Raw genomic sequence first — 17,065 nt, 5'->3', positions numbered from 1 at the left:
ATGTGTGTGTGGTCCCTTTTAATTTTCGCATGGTCTGTTTTGCAAATACATGGGGGGATTCTAGAGAATCCCCCAAATGCGTTTGCCCCTTTTCCCTCCCCATCTAAGTGCCCTGCAGGCGTTTCTTTCTTTCTTTTGCATCTCCCGTTGACATCTTTTCATTGTATGAAAGATAGATAATATATTTTAGTATAAAAATGATACATGATTATTGGAAATAACCAATTACACTCATAGCTTTGTATACTCATTATGTTTAACTGAACTTTGCAGGTTGCAGAACTTAAAATGGAATTGAAGCTGAGAGGTTTACCAGTATCTGGAACAAAAACCGATCTTATTGAGCGTCTGAAACCATATCAGGATTTTAACAACAATGGAGTGGTAACAAACAATATAACCGTGGCCTCCATCACCCCTGCTGTCACTAGTACTACAGAAGAGGTTACGACTACATTAAGTAACTCGGTCAGCACAACATCCAGCTTCTCTCCTGATGTTTCTTCCACCACAGCTGGTAGTACCCAAGCACACACGGATGGCATGAGCTCTCCATTGCCCATGTCGCCTGCCCCTTCAGAACAATCCAACTTTAGCACAGAAGACACTAATATGACAGACACCTTTGCAGAAATCATGACCATGATGTCACCATCCCAGTTCATGAATACATCCCCCATTAAAGTTGGTGTAAATGAGGAAAGTGGAACTACAGCAAGCATGGATTTAGATTCTGCTGAAAAAGACCGTAAGCTCCAGGAAAAGGAAAAGCAAATTGAAGAGCTGAAGAGAAAGTTAGAACAGGAGCAAAAACTTGTTGAAGTGCTTAAGATGCAGCTGGAGGTGGAGAAACGAGGACAATCTTGTTCTAATCTTATGCTGAATGTGGATCAGAAGAATTTTACTGCTAATATTAAACAAGAGAACACTGTGCTAGACTGTCAGAATTCTAAACCATCAGTTGTAACAAGTGGTCATCTACTGGGACATACGACCGTATCTTCCAGTGGCCCAAGCATCATTGCCAATAATGCTGTAGTCATCAAGCAAGAAGTACCTTTAGCCAAACCTGAGCATCAGAACATTATCCAGCAGTTTTATGTTGCTTCTCCGAGGCAGTCTCAAACTGCGGTGATGACCCAGTCGCAGGCATTGCTAACCACATCAACAGCTCAGATCCTGCTCCCGGTATCAATCAAAACTACCAATGGGATGCAACTGTCTATGGTTCAGGTGTGTAATATATGTGTTATATCAGCCTAAAAACTATGAGCATATAGCGGTAGAACTCCCACTTTTGCATGTCAGCATCCTTACTACGCATACACAATGAATGTGTGCAGAATCAGAGTTCCCTTAGTCCATATAATCATATTCGTGAATCAAAAATGGGAAAAATACATATATGAACTTGGTTTAATCCAGTGTTCACCAGCAGATATGGAATATAGCGGGTGTCATGTATCAAACACCGCTCTACTCTATATGGGTTGTAGGAAAAGTCTCCTTGACCACATAAAGACCATAAACAAAACCGAAGCATCCTTTATAACACAGCCCAGCAATGTATCGGTGCCATGCTAACCCCCAAATAGCCTGCCTGTGCCATCTTTGCTCTTAGCTTGTCAGTGCCCCCCAAACAGCTTATCTGTACAATATTTGCCCCCAAACAGATTGTGTCACCCTTGCCCCCCTCCGACACACTGTGGCATACATATGTAAGCACACTTATACAAATTGACACATGGAATCACACACTTACTCATACTCTCTAACACTCAGGCACACACTCATCCTAACACATTCTCCCTCTCACACCACTCGTGCTAACACACACTCAAACCACATACACATTCATGCTCACACACATTCACCCTTACATACTTATACATAAAACATCCATAATCACACATACACACACACACTTATATATATACATACTACTATATATTTTAGACTAATTTACTCGTGTATATCTACTGTGTCTTCCACTGATGGAAAATGTTGGTTGATTGTGTGTATTTATGTACATTAAGGCTACAGCAGCTGCACCTAGTCCTGCAAAGACGCAGGTCTCCTCCGCAGTTTCGTCAGCTGTCGTCCAGGCTCCAACTGTTCAGAAGCAGCCAGTTTCATTGAAACAAGACATATTTACAGCACAGACACTGAACCAAAACCAGCAAACGAGAAAGGTTTGTAATTTGAAAAGCTGGATATACTTGTATTTATATGTAAAGTGATTTTGAGTAACATCATTTTTGCATAAATCGGCCGTGCTCATTGTTCACATTGTAAACAATTTGGTTTTTGAATCTCGCATACACTCCTCCGTTATTTTGGTTTCTGGATATCCTGAATCAGGTAGACTTGGCATCCTGTTGGTAATGGTGAGTAACTCTGGTGTCATGATGATCTTCTGGGTTGCCATCCTTTCTTTTTTGTATATTCAAACAGATAAAAAAAAATGTATTTTTTCATTTAAAATATAGCTATTATTTATAAATATCCAAATATACTTTGCGTGGATAGGTTTACCTGGAATATGTTGACATTTTTCATTTTTGGCAAGCTTTATGTGTACATAAAACCACGTGCTTTGTGAAGCTAAACTTAGTCCCTCTATAATGTAGATTTTAGGGTGTAACAATTACAAATTAAAACGGCCGCCACAACATTCTTAGTATTCATTCAGTGAAGTATTGGAGGTTCCTGAAATGGGTAATAATTCTTAAAGATGGGCTAAACCCAATGATGCTTTCCATACGGTCTTATATTCTGGTTTAACATTAACAACTTGCTAGAAGGAAACATACACATTATTTTGTGAGTAAGGCTTTCAGGTGTGTTTACACCTGTATGTATTGTCATACAATTACATATAATAGTGGAAAAATCACTGTAAATGTCCAGTCTAATATATGGCCCGTTAAATTTATACACTCGCATAACACACAAGAGATCCTGATATCGGAATCCTAACAAGCCCTTCAGGTCCCACAGAAACAGCGGCCTCCAGAGTGCTGTAATGTAATAATTTGGCCAGTAGAGGGCAATGGTGTACTTAACTTTGCATTGATCATTGGAATTCAAAGTATATTTAGTTTTTTAACTGAGAATATTGTGTTTGTGTAATTGTTGCACTACATGTAATGGTTACACTGTTTTTATGTTTGTGTATTTGATTCACATAATGAATACACAGACCTATACATACATGAGAATAATATATATATATATGTGTAAAAATCTAATGTTATCCCTCTATGTACATATGTGAAATTGTTCCTGATCTATGTTTCACAGGTTTGCCCTCCTGCTACATCAAACAATATTTTTTCCTACCCACAAACCCCAGTCACTGCTGCTCCCCAACCATTCAGCAACGCTGCATCACCTAGTTCCCAGCAACCAAGAACGAAGCAGCCTGCCCCAGTGCAGAATGGACCCGCTGCTTTGCCGGAGGTCAGACTTTTTTTCTTGTAAAATAGTATTGTATTGCCTGGAGTCCTAGAAAGGGCTATAAGGCATTCATGACTTTACTGTAAATATCTTGTCTTTTTTATACTAATAGCCAAGCCTGCATGTTAGCATAAACATTAAAGACAAATACCTGCATGTCTGAAGATTACCTGCCTTTCAGGTATTTGGAGGCCCTAGGCCAATACAATTTTACTGGGCCCCATCTATAATATAGGAAGTAAAAATAATAATAATTATATAATAGACAATATTTCTGACAACAAATGTATTTTTTTTTTATAAAACTACATTACAGAGATGTTACTTTAAATGATTCTGTATCACTTTTATTCAACCTGTAAAGGGCCCCTGGGATCTGCTTGTAGCACCAGCACCCCATCTCTCGGGGTGTTGAGGCACATCGATTGCGAGGTTTATTGGATATTTTTTGCAATGTCTTTCTTTCTTTATCTCACCTATTGGTGTCATTGTAGGTTCAAACTGAAAAGAGGAGTTTCTGCTGAGTGTGTGTTATTTTTCAATACTTTGCTCTATTTTCCTTTCTTTTTTTCAATTTAAAGCATGAAACATTTGTTAAGGAAAGCATTACAACAAATAATTTATTAGAGAGCGAGGCTCTATCCCTTGCTGGCAATTTGGTGGTTTAGAGAAGCTACATTAACGTTAAAGGGCAGCCAGATTCCATATTTTTTAAGGATTTATTGTAAAATAAATGTTTTTTTTTCTTTGGAAATGATTAGGAATGCTTTGTTTCCTGAAGGGGATTTAGTTGTCATTGGCCATTTGTGTGCAAATACCAGGCATTGTTCCATATAACGGCAGGGCCTTATGTAAAAGTAACTACACGCCGGGAGGCATAGGCTGGGATGGGCCAGATACCAAACTAACTAATACAATATATGTTTTATATGTTTTGTAGACAGGCCGGGGGCTATACAGAAACCCACTTGTTAAACTGTATTTTTACTCCATGTTACATTATTTGAACCATGAGTAAAGAGAATCACGTATAAGCCAAAAAAATATTTTCCTATCGATGTTATTTGATGGCGTTGCGTTGCACTTATAGTGAACACATAAAACCGTAACCAACAAATTGTTTTAAGTAAATATTGAATTGTTGCAACTGTGCACCAAAAACACTCTTTTTCTCTTTTCAGCAGTCCAACGCGTCCTCCCCTCCCCAAACATATATTGTACGCCAACCATTGTTCAACAACAACTCCACAACCAAAGCTAAAGATCCTCCGCGGTATGAAGAGGCCATAAAACAAGCCCGTAACATCCAGGGATCCAATAGCGAGGTGGGTTTTACTTTCCACATTATAGGGTATTTTTGTAAATGAGGGTTTTAATGGTGCCACGATGGAAACAAGTTATGCATTTATTTTTTTTAGAATTGCCAAATGGGATCCTTGTGCATGCGCTCACTAATACTAATGTTGTGTTCCACCAAGTAGATACTGTGTTCATATCCTCACCAAGGAATAAGCGTGGATGCCATAGAATGTGGCGCCAGTTATTTTCTATTAAGTCATTGTGACAGAAATGGGAGTGTTGCAGTCAGGGGGTGAGATTAACATCCCTGCAGCTAAAACACACACAGGTTTACACATACACACACACTATCCCTCTCCTTCCCTTCCCTTGCACCACTAACACTAGTTTCACCCCTGATGCTGGCTCATGCTCGTAGCATACACTAGAACCCACACTGACACAAAATACTTACACACATACTCATGCTAACACCATACGCTAACGCGCATGCCCGTTCCAACCCCAAATACAAGCACATGCACACTCATGCCAACATTATATACTAACATACATACACACTCTTAACACCATATGCTGACACACATTTTAACTGCATATACTCACACACACTAATACCATATGCTCAAACACAACTATGCTCACACATACACATGCTTACAACATCTACTAAGTATTGCACACTCTACCACCATACAGTAACGCTCCACTGACGAGCCAGACTGAGCCAGCTGTACCAGCCATAAGGTGATAGGTGCTTTGGAGAGTAAATATTCACGGGTGCTTGTATGCACAAGACCTTGCTCAACAAAATGGAATGGGTCCATCCACTTAACTTCTGAGAGCATATATTATAAGTGGTACGATAGATTTATGAGAATACTGCTTAGGACCTTACTAGGATGAGGACTGTTGTCATTGCTTGTAACCGTCTATTATGTTATAGGGACACTTATTATTTAATGCTTTAGTTCCCTTATGTAAAGATTTCAGAAGCATGTCTTAAGAATATAGTGGTTTCTAGACTATTTGTTTCGTCAATTACTTTCCACATTATTAATTAATACAGTTGTAGGAAATATACCAAAGTATATTTACCTTGGGTTTTTTTTTTATGATGACATTCAAACATTGATATCCTAGCATCAGTGAGGAGCGTGTATGACAGTGACCCTGAATAGCAAATAAGCAGGATGAGTTTGTAAATGCGGTTTCCGCTGTTTCTGTAAAGTAGTATTGTGACTTTTAAGGCTGAAGAACATAGTGATTCACTCATACCAAGCATAGACTCTGAGGTCCTAGAAAAGGGGAGGAACGGGGATTTGCAACTAAAAGTAACCTATTAAAGACACTTTTAATATTTGTAAAATGAGTCTTTTGTATCTTACAGAAGCTTAAGCTAACTGCCTGATCAGCGACAGAGAAATCTGTTTTGTTATTAGAAACATCTGGCATCTAGCTGCAAAAGCATTGAGTGATTTCACAAAGATCTGACTAAAAAAGGAGGAAATTTTAGTGAAGCAAACAGCCCGGAATAAAATAGTTTTCATAGCCCCTACATGTAGTAACGTTGGCATTTAAACACACTGAGTGCCAGCGGGATGGAGAAACATAAAAAAAAAGTTGATTTACAGACCACGAACATGCCAGAGCAAATACTAGCTCTCTTTGCGGTAACATGACTGTGAATTTCCAAGATGCTCAAAAAGCCACCAAGGGCAGCGGGATGATGTCCACCATCCTGTTGTTAGCTCTATATAACCATTTATTTGGCTGGGGGCCTGTGTGGTCTATAAAAGGAAAGCAGTCATAAACACTTAAAGCCTAGCCTGGCGTAGCGGCAGTACACACTGGGTCTTGTTAAGTGTTAGACCATTCGAGTCAGTGCTATTCTGTAAAGCTACCAGGTGAAGTCTGCCTCTGCCTTCACACAGAGATTCCCAACAGGGCAGAATGTGGCTTTCGCTCTGAAGAGCTTCAGAAAGATAGCCCACCAGCATCTGTGCCGTTTATCTTGGCTGATGGTCTTCAAAAATGTGTGAAAGGACGATATTTCAAGGAAAACATTTACCACATTTTATAAATGGAAATGCACAGGTTTCTTTTTTTTAAGTTTTAAGATTTACACAATTTATCAATGTAACTGTAAGCGCAGTTCTCGACATCCCTCTGCCATTCTTCTCTAGTAGCTCTACATTTTCTTTGTCTATCATAGTGCTTTACAGCTCTTAAAATATAAATCAATTTTACATACATAGTATTTTTGTATTTCATTTATCAAGCAATGACTTAACTCTGTGACATATAAAGCCGGTCATCATCAGCAGGTTATGAGCAGCGGTACTATTGTCTGTGCCAAATCTTCTATAAGGTAAAAGTATAAAATACGTTTGGGGTAATTGTTTTTACATCTCTTTAGGTTCCCAATGCACACAGCCAACAGATGGATGATCTGTTCGATATCCTAATTAAAAGTGGAGGTAAGATTTGTTTTTGTTTGTTTTTCCTTTGTGACTTAAGGAATATTTCACATTTATTATTGCAATCATCTTTAATTTTTTTTGTGAATAGGCATGAAATACACAGCTTTTTATATAAATGAACTCCTTAATTAAAATCAGGGATACCTTGTGCTTTTCGTTGTTTGCTCAGTATATTTATTTTGGTGGTATTTATAATTTAAAGGAAGACTATACTGCCCCAGTCAGCAGCATCCACACTGAATATATGTTAAAGCATGTTTGATATAAACAACAAAAGTTTACCTATTGCAAAGTATTCTTCCTCTGCGCCCCTTGTAGCTGCTAGAAGGACTCCCTGAAATCAGTGGGGGTGCTTTCTGTGCTAGGACATGGGGGGGGGGTCTTATTAGACTCCCTGGAAACCTCACATGAGCCAGCAACTGAACCTAAACCTAAGGCCATTATCTGCCTATATTTTATATTGTCCCCACACTGGCTGTTGGTAAATCAACCAGTTACTTAGCTCAAAATTGTGTTGTATCATAACCTTCAGACTTTGAGTGTCAACTCTTTCACTTTTTATTTATACCAATTTCACTGGAATAACTTTTATTTGAGACTATATAATGTAAATGATGCAGTTATCAGATAATGTTACGGTAGTAATAAGCCACGCACTGGATGAATGTGCACAGCATCTCTCATCCCTCCGTAACATTCTGATTTTCTAGCTGATCTCAGTCAGATCTTTTTTTTCACCGATACTTTGAGTTTATTCTCAAACAATAAATGAAGTTTTGCTTGAACCGCGTTTGTGCAGAGCTGACTATTCCTTACTATGCAGTGAAGAAAATGCATAGTGAAAGCCTGGAAAGGAACCTTTACTTCTCTGCAATCATTCTCATGAAGTAACATTGTTGATAGGAGAATGACAGACTTATGTTACAGGCATTTGGCCGCTGACTAGGAGTCCAAAGCCAAATTTAAATAAACAACAGCTGAAGGAAAATTAAACCATGAATTGAGTAGGCAAGCGCAGCCTTCTCTCCTATGTATAAACCCGATCATTATAACTCTCTTGTTAACCCTTTTCTTTATTTTTAGAGGCCTACAACATATTTTATGCACTTTAACTCTAGGTTATAGTAAATAAAAAATGTATCTGCCTCAGAAGGTCTAATGTGGGATTTCTGACTTTCCTTTTTAAAGATAAAAATGTTTTTTTTAAAAAATATAAGGTTTAATAACAGGAATGTTATACTTATTTTAATCAGATTTTCTAAATCTGTAATATTTATTTTTCTACGACTAGGCCATGTTAACCCCTTAAGGACAATGGGTGGTCCGTAAACCCATTAAAAACAATGCATTCTGAGCCCGTGCATGTACGGGCTTTGTCGTTAAGGGGTTAAACCTAAAAGGACAGTGTCTGTTTACGGCTTGTATGATAAAAACAGTTCATACCTATAAAATTACAATATTTGGTGAATACCTACATTGAGTTCTGGTTTGGACATGGCAATACGATGCATTAAAAAAAACGACACAGGCTACACCACTGCCTATGATAAACATTACAAAACCTATAAGTGAATATGCAAAGCTACAATGCCGAGAATAACCTTAACCTGCATAAAAGGCTTATAAAATATTTTGTAAAGAAACAGAAGCTTTACAGGTGTGACTGCCCAGGTGTGGATGGAGCAACTGTTGCCTAGCTTTATATCCAGCATCACCAGAAATAATGCAATGATCGGCTAAAGTTTGCCATGTGTTAATAAAAAATATTTTATGAAATTTTGATTGAAATCATTCATAAAATAACACGTAAGACCTGCATCAAGAACACCCATCAGAATACTTGGTAGGGAAAGTGCAGGCTGATTAGTTTTATGGCAAATGGTCAGTGCTCTGTTTCATTTTGCTGTCAAAGAATAATGACGTTAATGACAGTGTTAAGATTTAAACATTTCATAGCTGGCTGCCGAGTTTGAGTTTCAACCACATCCTTTAGTATTACATGTTTTTGACTTTCAAAATAAAGTCACGGAGAAAATAACCACAGCTAAAGAGAAATGATCAAACTTCAAACACTTGTAACTGTAAAATGTAATAAATATCAGACATCGAGACAGCATTGCCATAATAAATACGTGATCTAAGAGGTGCGCAAAACAGCTTCATTGAGTCAAGCTTTATTGAAACATTTTTCCATTATATTTATTTTTTTGCAAAGATGGCGTCTCATTTAGGTGAACGAGAGTTGACTCTAAATGTTGTCGTCTTTTTATTATCGATGTTATCGTGTTGTGCTCATTTGGCCATTAGAAGAGTTAAACAAGATGATTCCCGACTTCCAAATGTCCATCAACCATAGAAGTTATACAGCTCCGCTCGCTGGCAAAAACCCAATTAGGATTCAAGAGACATTCTTTAAAGATAAAGATTATATATATATATATATATATATATATATATATATATATATATATATATATATATATATAACAGATCATCTTTAATGAGAAAAGTAAGAGGCAAATGTCTCTTGAATCCTTTTGCCACTAGATAGATAGATAGATAGATAGATAGATATAGTGGCAAACGTGTGTTTTACTTTGTCATTAATTCCTTTATAATTAAAAATAATGTAATTCATGTAATGCAATACTGTAGAACCTATTACTATGTGTTTGGAACATTAATGAGCATTTAAAATGCCTTCTATACATATGCTTTTTAGGAACGCATTGATTGTGTTTATTATCTTTCTTGCCACCTTGTATTTGGCTTACGTGGGTTTACCTTATATTTGGTGCCGTATTTGATTTTTCTCTGTAAAGTAAGGAAAGATTTTGCAGAACATTTCAAAGATGTTTGCAGGAAATCTAAAAAACATGGTGACTTTGGTAACTTTCCAGGTTGCTTTAAATTATGTGAGTTTTAGGAAATGGGCACAAATTAGGCCAACAGCTACAGTGGTTTCCGTTTTATATTTAACTCAGATTTGTCAAGTCAGCTGTGGAAGGAGTTTTGTCAGCTTAGTAGAAACCGTTAGAATACCTGCTTCCTTGTAACAATGTTTAATTTTTAGAGTTCAGGTTTGATTCTGATGCATTGCATGCATTGGCTAATGAAAACTCCAGTCTTAACATAAAAAAATCTATATTGTTTATGTTGCCTGTCATTGAAAAACTACCAGACTGGTGACTGTGTATGAGAAATACAGGACATAAAGACAGGAATTCACTAATTAACGGTCAATTTATTAGTAATATTGATGTTTTACGTCATTGATATGTTTGAATATTCTTTGTTATTCAGAAATCTCCCCGCTGATAAAAGAAGAACCTTCTCCTATATCAAAGCGGAGACCCGTTACTGCCAATGTAACCACCATGCCGGTGAACACTGCTGTGTCAAGGCCACCGCCGCAGGTACACGTAGCGCCGCCTCTGTGTTTGGAACCAACATATAGCTTGTCGGTAAGCTTAGAAAGTCAATTAGAAGCGTTTTTGGATGGAACATTACCAGCAGGAAACAACATTCCCCATCTGGAAAGCCAAGGTGATGACAGAGAGACTTTTTCTCTAATTGATGACCTAAACAATGATCTCCTTCAACACCATAGCATACTGGATCAGGACTCTACACCCATGGATACCACTGAAACACCCTTTACAGCAACCGGTTGCTTATCGCTAGATATTCATGACACAAGTCTGGACAACATGGAATGGCTGGATATCACTATGCCCAACTCTGCATCTTCTCTCACCCCTCTAAGCTCTACTCTCCCAAGTATGTTTTCAACTGACTTTTTGGACTCTAATGATTTGCAGTGGGAGTAAGCTTTGACAATGGGGCTTCATTATAATAACCTAGGCTGGAAGTATGGTTGTGATTTAACTAATTACGCCATAGAACATAACAGAGATAGATCTGCAGCTATTTCACTGCATTGGATTTCCAAATCTTTGGGCTCCTGGAGAGAGACACTACATTGTACATCAAAACAGGTAACTGATGACATGTTAGAAATCAGGAAAATGAAATGACAGATCATCTAAAAAAGTGAATGGGCAACGGGATTAGTGAGTGTATTATTTGTACAGACAATTTGGGGAATACCTGTTCTGAAATATAGGGAAGGGAATAGACCTTTTTAAGTTTTTATTTTTAATATTTTTTTTTTTCCGTTTTTTGTACATTTTTTTGACAAAACTGCACTTGACTGTTCCTGTGAACAGGCTGAGCCAATGTGCATTCTGCAATTCATGACAAACATCGCTGACTGGTTCAGTGTAGACTTAAACATGGTATAAAAATTCACTAGCACGCAGCTCAGAGCATGTGTTATACTTGGCAATTCTATTGTAGATCTTTAAGTGATAGCAGGCAATATCTTTAAAAGTATTGTTTTCACTGATTGTTTTGATTTTTAGAAACAGAAGTGCATTGATTTTTTTTTTCTTTTGTTTCTGGAACAAATGCCACTAAAGAATTCTCACAGCAACCTCCCCAGTCCGTGCTGTAATATATTGTAAAAAAATTATTACATTTGTGTATACGGGGGACTTTTTTAACTCTATAAACCCAATGCATGAACACACCAAAACAAAGATTTTTTCCCCCCATTGAAATCATATTATTGAACCACAACTCGGTAATAGAACTGAACATAAGTTTTAAAAAATGTTCTAAAAACATTTTCGCAAAACTAAAAAGAAAAAAAGAAAATGTAGGCAGATGAGGGCTTGATGACTTTAGCCTACAACTTCTTCCTTCACTACTATTTAGACACCCCTGAGAGAAGCTACGCAAAGGCGGTACTCCAAGTAATGTAAATAGGTAAAACACATACCACTAATACTAAGAAGATTCTATGATGTCTGCTCTTGAAATAGACCCTAAAATATAATTTTGAAGTCTGGTTTTCATAGCCATGCCTATTTGTCTGATTGGCTAATCCTTTAGTAAAAAAAAATTATTTCAACTAAATAAAAATAATTCCTTTTTTAAAATTTCTGATAAGGTGGCACATTTTGTAGAGCAAGTTTCACCTATTCTTTGTTTCTAGCCAAGTTACTAGCAGATTTATAGATAAAATATAACTAGCAGTAATGGGCTGTGCACGTCTATAATGTTCTCTAGGTGTCAGAGAATTCAGTGCTTTCGCTCACAGAGGTTATCCCACTGGAGAGCCAGCCATTAAAATGTGTTTATTCATATGCTAGAAACATAACTATTCATAAATATACTCGATCCCTTTTACACCAGGCTCTGCTATTCAACCCTGCTTTGTTCACCTAATCCATTAACAAAGTACTGCTTTAATGCGGCTTTAGGAAACCTATCCGGGGGCTCGAACTTCCATCATCTTCACCCAAGTGAGGACGATCGAGTCGTCAACAACTGCCGTAATCTAGGTTTTCTGTACCGTCTTTAAGGTTGATTACTAATATAAAGCCATTTGTATTATACGGGAATGTCTCCGTAAACTTAAAACCAGCGGGAGACTGTGAGGCAAGGCTTTCCAATTTAAACACAGTTTCTTAAATACCAAGCGTCAGCCTTAATGTTTCACAGGCTTGTGTGGAACCAAAATTGTCACCGGTTTCGTTTTGACTTTAGGGATTGGGTTAACAATAGTTATTTTGTGTCTTGATTAACTTTTTTTTTTAGCTCTGTTTTTTTTTTAGCTCTGTAGATAAATTTGTTAAATACTTTTGTAGCCTGACAGAACTTGGAGAGGAATTTGGTTCACTTAGCTAATGGGCAAATTATAAATGTTTCAGCGCACAAGAGATTATTATCCAGTTTAAATCTATGTTTTAAGAACTTGCACATTGCATCAACATGTACATTTCAATGGCCAGGGGGTTCTGTTTTTTAAATCCTTTTATTGCTCTTTTTCATCGTGCATGTAAAAACAAGGGGTTTTGTAAATATATATGTATATTTTTCTGTTGAATTTCAAAGACAAAAAGGATTGGTCGTGTGCAATTTAGACAATTTTAATGATTTGGCCTTTCCTCAAATTTTCACAATTTCTAATCAGTTAAACCCAGGTTATTTTTTTATCATGCATTTTTGGATAGTAGCATCTGAAAAGTTTCTCCCAATTATTTTCTTGACCTAAACTGGATTAGTAATCTCTGAGTACAAAGCAATGTCATTTCTGAAAAAGATATACCCAAATTAAAAAAATATAAAGAAATATAAAGAAAATATTAAATTATAAAAACCCAGTGTGCAGGCACTGTGTGCCCCAGTAAAAAGATAAACTGTAATTTAAAAATACATATATACATATATATTAATAAAGTTGTAATTATAATGTTCGACCAGCCATATTATTTTGACATGGGCAAGGTAGAACTAATAGCCACTTGCAGCATATACTGTATCTGTGGTTTACTGAAAATACATTTATAAAGCAAGCTTGTTTTGACTAATTATAGCTTCATATTGAGTTGTGATGTCACTACGCATTGCTTCTAATGCTGGTTTGTTGGGATAAAATTACTCTTCAGTTGTGCTCTTTGTCATCTGTCATCCTAGGCTTGCCATCTCTTGGTAGTATATAACATCATGAAATGGAGAGAATAAATGGAAAAAAAAAAGTTTTCAAGACATTTCTTAAGAATATGAGCAGACTATTTAAAACAAAAAATAAGTAAGGTACAAGTGCCACCTTATCTAAAGTGTCTTTGTTACAGGAGGTGTCAGTACTAACGTGTAGTACCATATATTTCAGACCGTTTAGGCAGGGGTCAGGGTGAAAGTGCTTTTCCGTTGGCTGGAAAGACACACATGTTCCAGTAATGACCCAGAATATTTTTTTTCTTTGAGATCACGAACTCGGTTTGTAAATAAGGTGTGACAAATTTTAAAGGGAAGCTATCTTTGAAAAGAAAGTTTAAAAAAAAAAAAAAATCTCACGAGGGTTATTTTTTGACCTGTACTGATAATCTTGACAGTGACGTGGCACTGTTGGTTTATTCTTAAGCATGTTTGGCTGTTTGGAATCTTTATCTATCACCACTCTGCCATGTGATTTTCTGCTTTCCGCTTTGAGCACTAGATTGCAAGGCCAAAGTGATATAATCCTTGATAAACTGTTAAGAGAACCTTTATGGTTCTTCTTTTGTAATCTGTATGGAAGCAGCTAAAACTATTGGCATTAGTGATCATGCCTACACTGACATGACTGCTTATGCACATTTTAAATTCACTCTAATTTCCAAAGCATCGCATCCTTTTTTCCTGCAGGGCCTTTAACTTAATTTGCAATGAGTTGATAAATTCCTTTTAAACTATTGGCAACAGTAGAAACTCCCAAGCTGCACAAAAGGTAGCAGGAAATACTTCTCCCAACAACCAAACGCATTGCTAGATACGTTGCCAAAGAAGGCACTCTGAAAGGAAATGAAATATTCTTAAAAGATTCTAAAAGGGTTATAGTTTTATGCAGTAGGGTGTTGATTGTCCATTGTTGTTTTTATATTTTTATGACAATCTGGCACCCAAAATGACTTTGACGAACGCATCATTCTCGTGTATTGCTTGCAGAACAGATGCTGTGATGTCAGTGGTTCTTTCTAGTTATGTTAATAGTTAAATGGTGTATTATCATCTCGCGTTAAGAGGACAAAAAAGTACCCGAGTGTGTATCAGTCTGAACAATATAGCACTAGCTTGTTGCCTTCTTCTTCACTGTTAAGGCTGCAAGGATTAGCCTTCATGCAATTGGAGAAGGCAAGAAAATGGGATTGCAAACGTGAATACATTCAGGGGTTAATTCTTGCATTGCCTTTCTATGAGAAGTTTGGATGCCTTTTGTATTTGCAGTTTGCACCCTTGCAATCGATTCCATATCATGATGTTCGAATGCCATATGTTTTGCACATTGTATATATGTAATGCATACTGTATTTTTATATCTGTAGCACATCTATCATTGGATATTTTGTACATACTGGCAATGTTGTAGCTACTGATAAATTGTTAAATAGAAGCATCATTTTTTTCCTGCATTTTTTGTGTTCCAAAAAAAAAAAAAAGATATATAAATAAATATCAATTACTTTTTGAACTGGTGTCTTGGTTGAAATTATTTTCCTGTTAAGATATTGTATGGCTAACATGGTTCTACGTGAAGCATCAAAGTATTTTCACTTAATCGTTTATTTACATTTGTGTCATGCACATCCAGTTGTTCCCAATTTATGTACTTCATTCACTTCCACAACACACTGGCTACAATTGCCAGCCTTTTCACAATCTTAATGTTATATGGTGTCATCCATCATTTTTTATAAATCGTTTTTCTCAATCTAATTAAATTTACAACATCTGTAACTTTAGACAATAAGTTTTTGTAATTGCAACAGACGAGCCATGAATTTCTCAAGACATGCAACTTAAAACTATGTTTTAGAGACTTTACCATATAGGGTGAGGGGCTGTCATCTGGCCTTTGGTGATATCAGAGATTTGCCTCAAAACTGGCCCATTTACACTGTAGAGGTCTGTGCAGGCCTCTATGTATTTTCTGTGACAGCTAAGGCAAAGTACGTGGATGTAAATTAATATCCTGACGATCTGCATGACAAGGAAGCCTAGCAGAGGAGATGGAACCCCTCGGCATGGTAGGGCAAGGGGTGTGGACCACGTCGAGGCTAAATACACCACTGGTTCTAACTGCCTGTCTCTGCCCTCTCTTGTTACAGTCACAGTGCGTCCTGGGGTGGGATTTCAGTGATGCCGTTTAAGCTTCGGAGGCAATCGTTGATCACCTCCTAAGTTCTTTTAAATGAGGCATCCGTCACCATACAATATAGGGCAGATGTTGATGTGTGGGGGAGGGGCCACACAGGGTCCCCTCTGTCGATCTCGATGTTGCTGAATGCCTCGACATTGAACCATTAAAGCAACACAGTTTGAGTGAAGACAGAGATTGTAGCCATCAATGGGTTGAATAACACATTAGAACCTGTGTACCCATTTTAATAAATGCATGATTGTTACATGTCCTTGCATGAGCCTTTTTTTAGGAACCAGTCTGGACCCATGGTGATGGAAGTCCGAGAGGAAATGTTGCCTAGATTGAATTCCTGCCACATGAAGGTGAAAGGTACATTTATCACAGCTGGTCAAGTGTTTCTCAAGAACAGAAGAAGAGGAATGAACAGATGAAATGCCATGTTTAAAAGCAATATAATTGACCAAACACCACTAGACTACACATAGTGTGCATTATTATGCCCATAGTAATGGCACCTGAAGAGGCATAATTAATGTAGTCAATTGTGAGTTTTAAAAGGGAAGTCCTGTGGAAAAGAAACCTATTTCTTTGAGCAATAAATGTCCTGCCGTATACAAGGGTAGCACTTAAAAAGAGTTGGCTCTGTTACATTTTGTTCTTCGGAACTTGCTTTACCGGTAGATCTGGTAATTATTGTTGGTAATCATGATATTTTGGTGCCATTCTCTACTTGAACACCACATTAAACGGATTGCGTATGACCGTGTTAATGAACTCTAACTTATTCTATGACGTCCTTTCCAACAACAAGCTTTCTCAATTGCGAAGTCCCACTGGGTTGAAGATATTCTATTGTTTAACATCGGGCAAAGCACGTACGGATAGCCGATATGCAAATGAAACTGAAAATCACACATAGGCGTTTACTGGTTATAAAAACTATGCTAGAAGTTTCCACTTTAAAGACTTATTTGAAGAACTCGTGGATTCAGCTTACGAAAAAGGTACTGTAAATGACCTAAAAGTGAAAAAAATGAACTGCTAAAAATGGTTAATAATTTAGTTGCATTTATAA

The 17,065-nt window shown here is 37.1% G+C and overlaps 1 protein-coding gene across 3 annotated transcripts in view; it reads left to right on the top strand.

Annotated features, from left to right (window-relative positions):
- Nucleotides 1-11,842, top strand: part of MRTFB (myocardin related transcription factor B) — an 89,494-nt gene extending 77,652 nt beyond the window's left edge. For all 3 annotated transcript variants that reach the window (XM_053471554.1, XM_053471553.1, XM_053471555.1), the window contains 6 exons: nucleotides 274-1,233; nucleotides 2,037-2,192; nucleotides 3,304-3,462; nucleotides 4,641-4,784; nucleotides 7,178-7,238; nucleotides 10,545-11,842. In XM_053471554.1, coding sequence (XP_053327529.1) covers nucleotides 274-1,233; nucleotides 2,037-2,192; nucleotides 3,304-3,462; nucleotides 4,641-4,784; nucleotides 7,178-7,238; nucleotides 10,545-11,071 — 2,007 coding nt within the window. In that variant the 3' untranslated portion in view covers nucleotides 11,072-11,842. The remainder of the gene's footprint in view (nucleotides 1-273; nucleotides 1,234-2,036; nucleotides 2,193-3,303; nucleotides 3,463-4,640; nucleotides 4,785-7,177; nucleotides 7,239-10,544) is intronic.
- Nucleotides 11,843-17,065: the final 5,223 nt, after the last annotated feature.

The sequence above is a fragment of the Spea bombifrons genome, chromosome 7 (assembly GCF_027358695.1).
Source record: "Spea bombifrons isolate aSpeBom1 chromosome 7, aSpeBom1.2.pri, whole genome shotgun sequence".
NCBI lineage: Eukaryota > Metazoa > Chordata > Amphibia > Anura > Pelobatidae > Spea > Spea bombifrons.
The sequence above is the reverse complement of the archived record's forward strand: the minus strand, read 5'-3'. Positions and strand labels throughout refer to the sequence as shown.